Here is a 12,760-nt window from a genome sequence, read left to right on the forward strand (position 1 = left end):
CCCTATGGGAAATGCATACAAATGACTTCTCTTAGAGAACCACTGAATGGAATGAAACAAAACATAGCATGAATGTTCATTAGGAGGTGCTGACCAAGTGTTGTTACTTTGTAGCCGATCCATCATCCAAGATGGCCGCCAGCGGGGGACTTAGTTTAACATAGGACCCTATGGGAAATGCATACAAATGACTTCTTTTAGAGAACCACTGAATGGAATGAAACAAAACATAGCATGAATGTTCCTTACAAGGTGTTGACCAAGTGTTGTTACTTTGTAGCTGTTCCATCATCCAAAATGGCCGCCAGTGAGGGACTTAGTTTAACATAGGACCCTATGGGAAATGCATACAAATGACTTCTTTTAGAGAACCACTGAATGGAATGAAACCAAACATAGCATGAATGTTCATTAGGAGGTGCTGACCAAGTGTTGTTGTTACTTTGTAGCTGTTCCATCATCCAAGACGGCCGCCAGCGGGGGACTTAGTTTAACATAGGACCCTATGGGAAATGCATACAAATGACTTCTTTTAGAGAACATCTGAATGGAATGAAACAAAACATAGCATGAATGTTCCTTACAAGGTGTTGACCAAGTGTTGTTACTTTGTAGCTGTTCCATCATCCAAGATGGCCGCCAGTGAGGGACTTAGTTTAACATAGGACCCTATGGGAAATGCATACAAATGACTTCTTTTAGAGAACCACTGATTGGAATGAAACAAAACATAGCATGAATGTTCATTAGGAGATGCTGACCAAGTGTTGTTATTTTGTAGCCGATCCATCATCCAAAATGGCCTACAGCGAGGAACTTAGTTTAACATAGGAACCTAAGGGAAATGCATACAAATGTCTTCTTTTAGAAAACCACTGAATGGAATGAAATCAAATATGGCATGAATGTTCTTTATGAGATGCTTACCAAGTGTTGTTACTTTGGTGCCGATCCACCATCCAAGATGGGCGCCAGCAGGGGACTTAGTATAACATAGGACCCTATGGGAAATACATACAAATGTCTTCTTTTAGAGAACCACAGTATGGAATCAAACCAAATATGGCATGAATGTTATTTATGAGGTGCTGACCAAATGTTGTTACTTTGTAGCCGATCCATCATCCAAGATGACCGCCAGCAGGGGACTTAGTTTAACATAGGACCCTATGGGAAATGCATACAAATGACTTCTTTTAGAGAACCACTGAATGGAATGTAACAAAACATAGCATAAATGTTCCTTACACGGTGCTGACCAAGTGTTGTTACTTTGTAGCTGTTCCATCATCCAAAATGGCCGCCAGTGAGGGACTTAGTTTAACATAGGACCCTATGGGAAATGCATACAAATGACTTCTTTTAGAGAACCACTGAATGGAATGAAACAAAACATAGCATGAATGTTCATTAGGAGGTGCTGACCAAGTGTTATTACTTTGTAGCCGATCCATCACCCAAAATGGCCACCAGCGAGGGACTTAGTTTAACATAGGAACCTAAGGGAAATACATACAAATGTCTTCTATTAGAGAACCACTGAATGGAATGAAATCAAATATGGCATGAATGTTCTTTATGAGATGCTTACCAAGTGTTGTTACTTTGGTGCCGATCCACCATCCAAGATGGGCGCCAGCAGGGGACTTAGTATAACATAGGACCCTATGGGAAATACATACAAATGTCTTCTTTTAGAGAACCACAGTATGGAACCAAACCAAATATGGCATGAATGTTCTTTATGAGGTGCTGACCAAATGTTGTTACTTTGTAGCCGATCCATCATCCAAGATGACCGCCAGCAGGGGACTTAATTTAACATAGGACCCTATGGGAAATGCATACAAATGACTTCTTTTAGAGAACCACTGAATGGAATGTAACAAAACATAGCATAAATGTTCCTTACAAGGTGCTGACCAAGTGTTGTTACTTTGTAGCTGTTCCATCATCCAAAATGGCCGCCAGTGAGGGACTTAGTTTAACATAGGACCCTATGGGAAATGCATACAAATGACTTCTTTTAGAGAACCACTGAATGGAATGAAACAAAACATAGCATGAATGTTCATTAGGAGGTGCTGACCAAGTGTTATTACTTTGTAGCCGATCCATCATCCAAAATGGCCACCAGCGAGGGACTTAGTTTAACATAGGAACCTAAGGGAAATACATACAAATGTCTTCTATTAGAGAACCACTGAATGGAATGAAATCAAATATGGCATGAATGTTCTTTATGAGATGCTTACCAAGTGTTGTTACTTTGGTGCCGATCCACCATCCAAGATGGGCGCCAGCAGGGGACTTAGTATAACATAGGACCCTATGGGAAATACATACAAATGTCTTCTTTTAGAGAACCACAGTATGGAATCAAACCAAATATGGCATGAATGTTCTTTATGAGGTGCTGACCAAATGTTGTTACTTTGTAGCCGATCCATCATCCAAGATGGCCGCCAGCAGGGGACTTAGTTTAACATAGGACCCTATGGGAAATACATACAAATGCTTCTTCTAGAGGTGCACTGAATGGAATGAAACCAAAACATGGCATTAATGTTTCTTATGAGGTGCTGATGAAGTGTTGCTACTTTACTGTTCAAGATGGCCACCAGGATTTTTTAACAAATTACAGGACCAATATTAAACCAAATTTGGCCTCACTCATTATTAGGGTATCTGTTATGATTTTAATCTATTTTTACATGATTTCCAAAACCGAAGTAGAATCAGGTGAGCGACACAGGCTCTTGAGAGCCTCTAGTTAGTAAGTGTCGTAGGGGTAAATGTTGAGTTTCCAAGTGAATTGTCAATACCTAATTCATTTATCAAGCAGTTTATGTAATGTGATTTACACACAAAAACGATGTTGTTTGGGGCTCTATCTGCGGGGACAACAACATATTTGTCATGGAGGTAGGACAAGTGTTTAGCAACATTTGGGTCTTTAAAGATTGATGTAGCATTGGGTATTAATAGACCTATTCAGTTTCTTAATTCTGATTTGTATTAACGACATCACAGCCTTAATTCATTCGGACCTTCTTTCTTACAACAATATCTACACATGTCGGCTTTGTAATGTCAATGAAAAAAGTCAATTGAATATCTAATATTTTATCGGGGTTTTTTTTTGTAAGTTATTTTATCAGTAGTTTCTCGTCAGCAGTAATAGAATGAAAATTTTTGAAAATAGATATTTGATTATGAATGTAAATGGTTGTGTATTTTTGGAATAACAATCAATTTTTCTGTTATCTTTCTTGAAGGTAAAACGTTTTTCGTTAGATGAGGTATATTAAAATGAGTGCCGAATCACTTCTCGGGGATGAATGATATGTTATTGTTAAAAAAAATATGAATAATATATTTCTTTCCCTACTTCATAGTATGTTTCCAAATTTGTTTATACGTATTCCGACATATTTGTAAACCATGAAATAATTTATCTTTCATAAAGTAACAATAATTAGTTGGGTTCTAGATATGCATATTTTATTGTTAATATCCAAAGCAAAATTGTGTGTAAACTTGTGAAAAATGACATATGAAGACCTTACCTAGAAGGATATTCATGACTGCATTTTTACATCACATCAATTTCTTTTTCTGGAGAGAATATCAAATGTTGTATATGTACTAAGGATATGTATGCAAATCGTGTAAAAAGCGAGGTCCGGAACAAAGCTAATTCCGCTTTTTGGTGATGTTAATAAGTGTGTTTGAAACGCTATGTCCGACAAATACATTACTAATATTGGTGTTGGTTTACCTTCAAGTTCAACATTTGTAATAATACAATCAGTATTTAAATAAAAAAAACATTATTATCTTTAAGTCTGTCAAAAATTATAAATTTCACCTTTATCGATTTAATTTTAGGTGCTTCAATTTTCAACGCTAAACGAAACTGTATGTCAATGTGAACCAGCGGTTGGTTCTATCTTTTCGCTTTCATTTGCTTCTCCAAACATGATAGACCTTAATACTGTGTGGTCAAAGTTTGATCCTGCTAATGCTGCTGTGTATGGTACCTTGGTTGCCTTAATTGTGATCTATGTCATATTTGTCCTTATTCTGAGAAGATATGACAGGAAAGATGCTGTACGGGTGAGGATATAAATATTTCAAAGATTGTTTTTGTTTGTGTGTGTAACAAATGTGAAGCCCCATCAAATATACTGTACAGGAAAAGATAAGACAAATAACAAGAGAGGAGAAAGATACCAAAGGGACATTCAATATCATAAGTCGAAAATAAAGTGACAGCTTCATGGCAAAAAAAGAACAGACCAAAATGCCAAAAAAAAGTATACAAAATACAACATAGAAAACTAAAGACTGAGCAACAAACCCCCACCAAAACCAGGGGTAATCTCAGGTGCTCCGGAAGGGTAATCAAATCCTCGTCCACATTTGGCATTAGTCGTGATCTAATTTGAACTGTTTTAGATACAATATAAGTGATGATATTGTTCTAGTTATACTTTATTATTTTCACCTGGCACACATTTACTGTGTGTAGTACTTGTTATAGACAAATTGGAAAATATTTAAATTATAATTAATCTGTTTTTTTATAAATTATAATTTAACTTATATACTAACCGTGAACTAAGATCATGATTTTGCTCTACTTTAATGTGATTATAAATCGCAAGCCTTATCCATTTAATTTCTCTTCGAGAGAAATAGAATTCAGATTTGCTATGACATGTAATAACATAATGATATCCCGAAAAATCTTTAGATGTTGTTCGTCTCTACATATATTTGTAAGATATGTTGATATTTTTAAATATTCAGGTATTTGGGTGGTAAAATCAAGCTTCTATGACGAAATCGTCTGAGGAAGGAAGTTTGGAAAAATTATGTTTGACAGATAAACACAATATTCATACCTAAAATGATCAGCCTAATTTCTTAGATTGAACTAAAGTGTAGATTTTATGACAAAATTATAATAATTTTCAATATATATTTTCTACAGAGTACTCCTTTATACTTATTGGACAATCAATCGTCAAATGACTACTATTATATGATAGCTGTACATACCGGACTTCGACCTGGATCGGGAACCAATTCAAACGTCTATTTCATTTTAGCTGGAGATGTTTTTAGTACTGGTTGCAGATTACTTACAAGCAGGGAACAGCAGGTAGTATATTAAAATGACAATAAAATTTGGAAGAAAAAAACCTTGCTCTCTTAAAACCTTTTTGTGAGAAATTTTGTGACTTTTAGAAGAAATATATTTCAAACTTTAACGATGTTTAAGAAAAAAAATGTTCATTTATGAACAACTGAAAATTATACTAAAATTCAAAATGCAAATCAAATCATTCAAATAAAATAGATTCAAACAAAATTAAAATAGATAAATAAACTTAGGAATTAAAAAAAACAACTGAATGAACTGAAATTATTAAAATAATGGTGTGCTAAATTGTACTCCGGCAACATGTGTCCAAATCAAGCGCAACCTGTATAGCCCGCTTACTAACAACTTCCACAAAATTAATTTCATGACAAACGTTTTGTTTCAGCAAACCAATATCATAAATCGAACATCGTCTGAGAATAGCTCAGGTCCGTTTCGGGTATCTAATACATGCACCACCATTTCAAAATATTAAAGCCATCTATATAGCTAGGTATTGATTCTCACTTAGCTTAGTTCAAAGACTTATTAAAAATCTTGTTCTTATATTTCAATCTTGGCAATATTTAGACCTATCCTATTTTGACCGCTGTAACAAACCTAGGTAAAAATCAATAATTTATGTTCTAGTGAAATGGAACGCTTTTTCAGGCGTACAGACGTAATAAACAATCTGAGAAAAAGCATGACCTTATGCAATGCCAAAATATACGTAAATAATTAACACAAGATGTAAGACCCTAAGTTTTCATAACTGTAATGCAATATATAGTAAGTTAAGTTTTTATCTATCAAAAATAACATTGTACCCTTAAAACAACAAGTTCTTCCAAATGTGTGAATTTGATAACATTCATAATAAGTTTATTCTTTGATCAATGAATATAGACCACAAATCAGACATAATGCTAGGAGTCGGTTGTTATTGGTTAGCGTGGTTTGTTTTGCTGTCTAATATTCTTGTAATAAAACAGAATGAATATTGAGTATCCATCCATGACACAAAATCAGTATATGCACAGTTGTGTTGTTCCTTAGTATCTATAAAAAATGGAAACAACACGTTATAAATTTCATGCGTCCGAAGCGCTTTTAAACTTTACCGTCATCAGGGACGCTCAAAGCCGAATATTTGAAAGCCAAGAATGTCTAATGACCTAAACAGTTAAAGAACTATATGACCAAGCAGGATCCAGAAAAATAACCAAATTTATCTAAAGTCTACTTTGCCTGAGGGAGTTGAAACCTTAGTTTCTTATAATTTCAAAATTTATTCTATCAAGTCCTTGCCACTTGGCAGCTAGAAGAATGTTATATATACTGTCATCTTAAATCTACTCAACACATTCTAGCATATGCATACCTTATATCACCTAAAATAGGTAGCCTGCTATCATTAAGAAGCATGACACGAAAATTACCCTTTGCTAACTAATTTACGCAGACATGGGTTTTGGTGAGGGATGTTTGTTTAATCTCTAGTGGCAAGTCAAATACATATTGGTGACGAGAACATGTGAATGTGATATGAATATAAACGCTGCTTTTTTACTAGACCGACATGCTAAACCATATTTTTAACGTGCTCGTTCAAAAGATAACAATCAAAGAACTAAAAGTTGTTACAAAATAGATGTCTTTTAATGTTCACATGTTGAACATTCCGTTGTAATGCATCAATTGGGAGGCAGCAACTTTACAAGGAACATATATGTTACCCAGTTATTGTAGATATTCAATAACTTGTGTTTCCTATTTTGTATTAACAAACCAACAAAGGTGAACGTATTTGTCACAGATGATTAATGATATGGTCAGTTATCATTGTCCAAATTCTTTTATCTACTTTTATAACGTATCAACAAAGGCGACACTACGGGGTTCAACTAATAAAGCAAGACTGATTTAACCTTAAGAAATACCTGTGATGACACGAGGGTCCTTGTTGCTAAGTCGTTGTCTTAAGTTTATTTTTAAATGTTTTGTGTTGACTGTTGTTCGCCGTTTGATTTCTAGTATTGTTTTCTTTCGACCGTAAATTTGTCATCCCTTTCACTTATGATTTTAAATTCCACTTAAAAAACCGTCTTATTTTTCTGTAATGTACCTTGTCATTTAAACTTTTTCATTCTCACATGAGAACCGTTGGGTTACCATTATTACATAACATTTGTTCATCTTGCTCGCAACTGATTCTACGGCCAGGCTGGCAATTATGTTAGTCCGGGATTGCTCTGACGTCTGACGGCCCTTTCTATGACTTGTTTAGACCGTAGGATGTCAGAGTGCAGTTTGTTCAGAAAACATGGAAATTGTCGACTTAGATAAGTCTTTAATCAAATTCGTAAAAGATTCATTTTCAAGTAAATAAAACATACATTCTTTGAATCCTTGTACATGCAACACTCTACGCATATGTAACTTTGATTCACGTACTGACCATAATTTATTATGATGTCATAAATCATCACAGTGCTCAATGACCGGAAATTTAATTACATGTGTACTGTCAGACAAACTCTTCAATCCATTTAAATTCCCGAGGTCAAGTTTTGACACATGTGTATTGGTTCGATCTAATGCAATTAAAATGCTTGACTTCGACTGTCATACAAGTGAGATGTTTAGCTAGCTATAAAACCAGGTTTAATTCACCATTTTCTACATGTGGAAATGCATGACCAGGTCAGGAATATGACAGTTGTTTTCAATTTGTTTGATATATTTGAGATTTTGATTTTGCCATTTGTTTAGAGACTTTTTGTTTTGTATTTTCTCTGGAGTTCGATATTTTTGTTTTTTTACTTCATGTTAACTTTTAGACCGCAAATTGGTTTCCAGACAACAAACATTTTGGATCATCCAATTTGACTGATTAGTAGTCGAAATAGATATATTTATATGGAACAAAATTCAGGACTACGGTACAATTTTGACTCATACAAAATTTCTAGTCAACCGACATCGAGACAATGAGAGTTAACTGATACATATTAATTGTCGAATTCAAGGATTATTAAGTGGCTTAATCATATCTTCTCCTTTATTTGATTTCTGAGAATCTAAGACAAAAAAAAAGAAAGAATTGACAAATTGAAAAAAGGAACTACAGTGTCCATGCGTTTTTGTTAACGAAACCTTTTTGATATGTTATGAATATATATAAAAATTACAGGGGTTCCAGACCAGCAGTGTGGTTTATTTTGTGATGTCTACATCCAAGTATTTAGGTGATTTGTCACATTTACGGGTTTGGCATGACAATACTGGAGAAGGCAACACTAATTCATGGTTTCTACATAAGATTATTATAACAGATGTCCAAACTAATCAAAGGTGAGAACAATAATATTTCTACAGTTGACTTACCACTGGTTATTTCTAAAGATCCTGTTTTATGAATTAGAGGAAATGTACTGTAAACGTCCACGCAACAGCAAAACAACGTTTTTGGTCAAAGACAACGGTCAAAACAACATTTTAAAAAAAATTAATAAGAAAGGAGTAGGTAGGGTAAGGGCCGATTTTGGCCTCAAAATTCAAGTTCGTCTGATGAAAGATTTTGGACACTTTTTAAACACTTAAGTGTCGATTCAATGAGTTTATGTGAAATATTTGAACTGATTTAGTCATTAAAGACGCTCAAATTCAAGCTTAAATATGAAAAATCTATCAAATATGCCATAATATTTCACTTTTCAGATGGTTTTTGGTCAACAATGAAAATGGCCGCATCCGTGTTCATTCTCAACCTTTATATATGTTATGTGTTATCATCAAATACAACTTACATTTAAATATTAAGAATGAACACAAATGCGGCCACTTCCATTTCAGACGGAAACCGTCTAAAAATTAACCAAAATGCTAAAATTTTGAAGATTTCAGTAATTTAGCATGACTTAATGATGCTAGTACCCGATACATGTGCATTGTATTGTCAAAAACAGCCCATATTTATGTAACAGAAGTATTCTTCTTTCCAATAAATAGCTAAAAATTTATATTTTAACAATTTTGTAAAACTGCTATATTTTGGGGCCAAAAAGGGGTCTTACTGGGCCTACTCCTTTTAAAAATCTACTATTAATTCCATAAATGACAAAAACACATTAAGATAAGGCAAAAAACTAATTTCCTTTTATCTATACCTTATCAAAAGTTCTTGCAGTTACCGAAAGCACGTAACAAGTACTTGACTTGCTTATATGATTTCGTGCACGTATATTGCTCAGACAAAGTTAATCTTAAAGGTTTTGGCCATTCTGTTTATGTTATTTAAATTATAATATGGCTCATCAAGTACTAACATATTTATTCATCTTTGACCCTTATACTTTGGGTTCTTGTGCTCCTGATGAAGGTAAACAAACAAAAAGGACGAGCGCTTGACCAACATAATTTAGAATGTGTTACTTTCATTTGGTTGCTGTTTATTGAAGTCGATTACGAACAGCAATATCATAATTAGTATAGGAAGACCAGCAGCTGTGATATCCCTAGTGCATAGAATACAATAGGTACATAATTTCAATGCAGACATTTTTTTTGGGGGGGGGGGGGGGGATAATTATGTATGAAGACATACGACTGACATCGGCTTGTTTCCTCCCGTTATCTTTCCGTCAAAATATTTGGTCTTAAAAATACGTTACTTTGCGTTATTTGTGCATCATTTATGTAGATGGGATCAATCAAGGTACGGAGCAATACAGACTCATGCTTGAGAAACGTCAAAGCGGGTCAGTTCTAAGATACATGTATCAAGTTTGCCTATAAAACATTTAAATAACGTTAGGAATATGCATATATTACAAGAGTTTTCTGGTAGTAGAAATGATATGAATTAAACCTATTGTATAAGATTGTATAACTCCCTCAGGCAAATTTGATCTTAGATAAATTTGGCCATTTCTTTATCTCCCTCTAGTCGTGTAGCTCTTCGTGTGTTTAGGTTTCATGCATCGTTGGATATCAGACGTGTAGGTTTGGGCGTTCCTGGTGGTGGTAAATCCAGAAAAACGCTTTGGACGCAGTGTTATTTTCATTATGCAACTGATAATAGCATGCCTGTTTATAAATTAAGCAAAAATTTGTCTCTCAAAAATGATCAGTTTAACTTAACACGTATGATTTTAAAAAAAAACTATAGAACATAATATTATGTAAAAAATGTTAACCACACATTCATCATGAAACTGAAAAAAGCAGAATATTAGTTGCACTCAAAATGTGGCTTATTTAACATTTCTGTGTTCATTTCCCCAGGATTCGTGTTTATGATGAAGCCTGCATAGCAATAGAAGCGTACCTTGTCTGGCTTCGTTAGCGGTTCATGCTATTCCCCGGGTTTTGTTTTGTGTCTTGTGTGTTTTGCATGGCTTAATCAAGATTTGAACATCGTCAAACTACGGTTAAATCTAATTCATGATGATTTCTATATATTTAGTAGATTGCTTTCTAAATATTCTTAGGTTGATTTTTGTATACTTTTATAGGTTTGGTTTTCATTGTGACAAATGGTTAGCATTGGACATGGGCGATGGTATGATTGATAGATTATTACCAGTAATAGATAACAAACAATGTGATTTTGAGACTTCTTTCTCTCAGCAGTCACGTATAAACCTGACAGAAAATCATCTATGGTTATCGTTAGTCCTTCGGCCGCAGAAAAACGCTTTTACTCGCGTACAACGACTTTCAGTTATTTTAATGGCGTTGTTCCTGACAATGATATCGAATGCCATGTTTTTCAAATCAAGCGCGGACGATGCAGTCACTCCAGATACTGTACAGATTGGTGGCTTGCGACTGTCATTAACGACTGTATATGTGTCGTTTATTGGATGTATCATCACCGTACCACCAGCAGTTTTAGTAACTTTTATCTTCCGTAATGTTAGTAGTAAAACTCCGCAAAAGAATAGGAACAGTACCAGTACAATTAAAGATAATGATGAGATTGTCATGACCGTGACTGAAAAGAAAAAATTTCCACATTATGCTATTTATTTTGCATGGGGTATACTTGTATTAGGTGTTCTTACATCCGGGTTTTTCCTTCTTCTGTTCAGCATGCAGTGGGGAAAGGATAAAGCTGAAGAATGGCTTACTACGTTTATTATGTCTTTTGTTGAATCGTTTATGATAGTTGATCCATTAAAGGTATGTTTAGTGTGGTACAGCGAAGAGTATTTAATATTGCATGCCAGTTACGATAATTTCTTTAATTCTTTTGTCCTAATATTAAATATCATTGAAAGGTTCATTTTCTGAACATAAATTGTTGATGGCATGTCAAATTAATAAAAAGAAAAGCTAAGGCTTTTCTAAACTCAAAAGGCATTGATTACCTTATCCGTAATTAAGGTATTTGGGTTTCAGTGCTCTTCAACTACATACTTTATTTGACCTTTTAACTGTTTTGAATTGAGCGTCACTTATGAGTCTTGGGCGTACCAAATTGTTGGCGTGGTATTTTAAATGATTTTTAATTGTACATTTTAAAACGAGTACTGAACACTTTTCATCGTTTTCCGTTTTTTGTCATGGCGTTGTCAGTTTGTTTTTGACTTTTACTCATAATCCTTAGGATTCTGAAAAGGCCAATTATTTAGGTAAAAATCAATTGAAGAAAATGAAATATTTGTAGGTTCCATATTGTAAGTTTATTCGTTGTTGTTTCAAAATGAAATAAAGAATCGTGCTGTATTAAAACATGAACTAAGTTAGAATAGTGAGTTTGTTCCAGATATGAATAATCTGATTTGTTTAAATTCCAATGGTAAAACATACGCATATACATCAATTTAATTGAAGACTTTAGAGTATCAAACTCGGTATTAAAAAACAAGAAACAGATAATAGCTTTAATGTGCTTTCAAATTCGAGTACATAATCATATTCATATACCGTTATACATAACTCATGCACAATGTACATTATTAACTCATATGATGCATATAATGGTATAAATAAAAAGGAAATGTGCATATGCATCTTTTGAGGTCAGGTACGTTTTTCTCTTCATTTTCATATAAACTAATGTTTTAATCTAGTGCTTTTCTCGGAAAAACACAGTTAGTATTGAAATAAAATGTTGGGTTTTTTCTAAACAAAAGCTGGATGTCTTAAACGATAGGTCTTTATATTCGTTTAAACCTTTATCAAAAGATTTTGTTTTTGGGTACAAATTTCAATTGATATTTGGAGAAATTTGTTGTTAAACAGTTGTATTTTAAGTTGTATGACGAAGATGTTCATAGGAAAAGGGTGTAGGAGGAAACACTGAGGTATATATATTTTTTTAAATATGTAAACAAATGCAGATTTGATATCTAAATATGTTTTGTTCAAGCCATCATTTGAATAAAATGTTTAAAAAATACACATTTTAGTTTATACTAAATTTACACTTAAACTTCTGTAATGAATAGATTTGTTTTTTTGGATTTTTTTGGTACAAACTATTTTTTTCTGGATGAGATTAAATGATGAAATCAATTGACACATAATCAACTGGTAATGAATAGCTTGGATTGTGAAGATGTACTCAATCGATGATGATATTTCATTTTTGTAGAC

At 33.8% G+C, this 12,760-nt stretch overlaps 2 protein-coding genes across 2 annotated transcripts in view; both read left to right on the forward strand.

Moving 5' to 3' along the window:
* The window catches only part of LOC127720879 (uncharacterized), a 36,023-nt gene extending 31,892 nt beyond the window's left edge, over positions 1-4,131 (forward strand). Inside the window, exon 10 of the mRNA XM_052227623.1 lies at positions 3,892-4,131. Coding sequence (XP_052083583.1) covers positions 3,892-4,131 — 240 coding nt within the window. The remainder of the gene's footprint in view (positions 1-3,891) is intronic.
* LOC127719954 (peroxisomal targeting signal 1 receptor-like) overlaps positions 1-12,760 on the forward strand; it is a 156,587-nt gene that overhangs the window by 118,990 nt on the left and 24,837 nt on the right. The gene's annotated exons all lie outside the window — the stretch shown is intronic.

Source organism: Mytilus californianus, unplaced genomic scaffold, assembly GCF_021869535.1.
Source record: "Mytilus californianus isolate M0D057914Y unplaced genomic scaffold, xbMytCali1.0.p SCAF_11, whole genome shotgun sequence".
Lineage (NCBI taxonomy): Eukaryota > Metazoa > Mollusca > Bivalvia > Mytilida > Mytilidae > Mytilus > Mytilus californianus.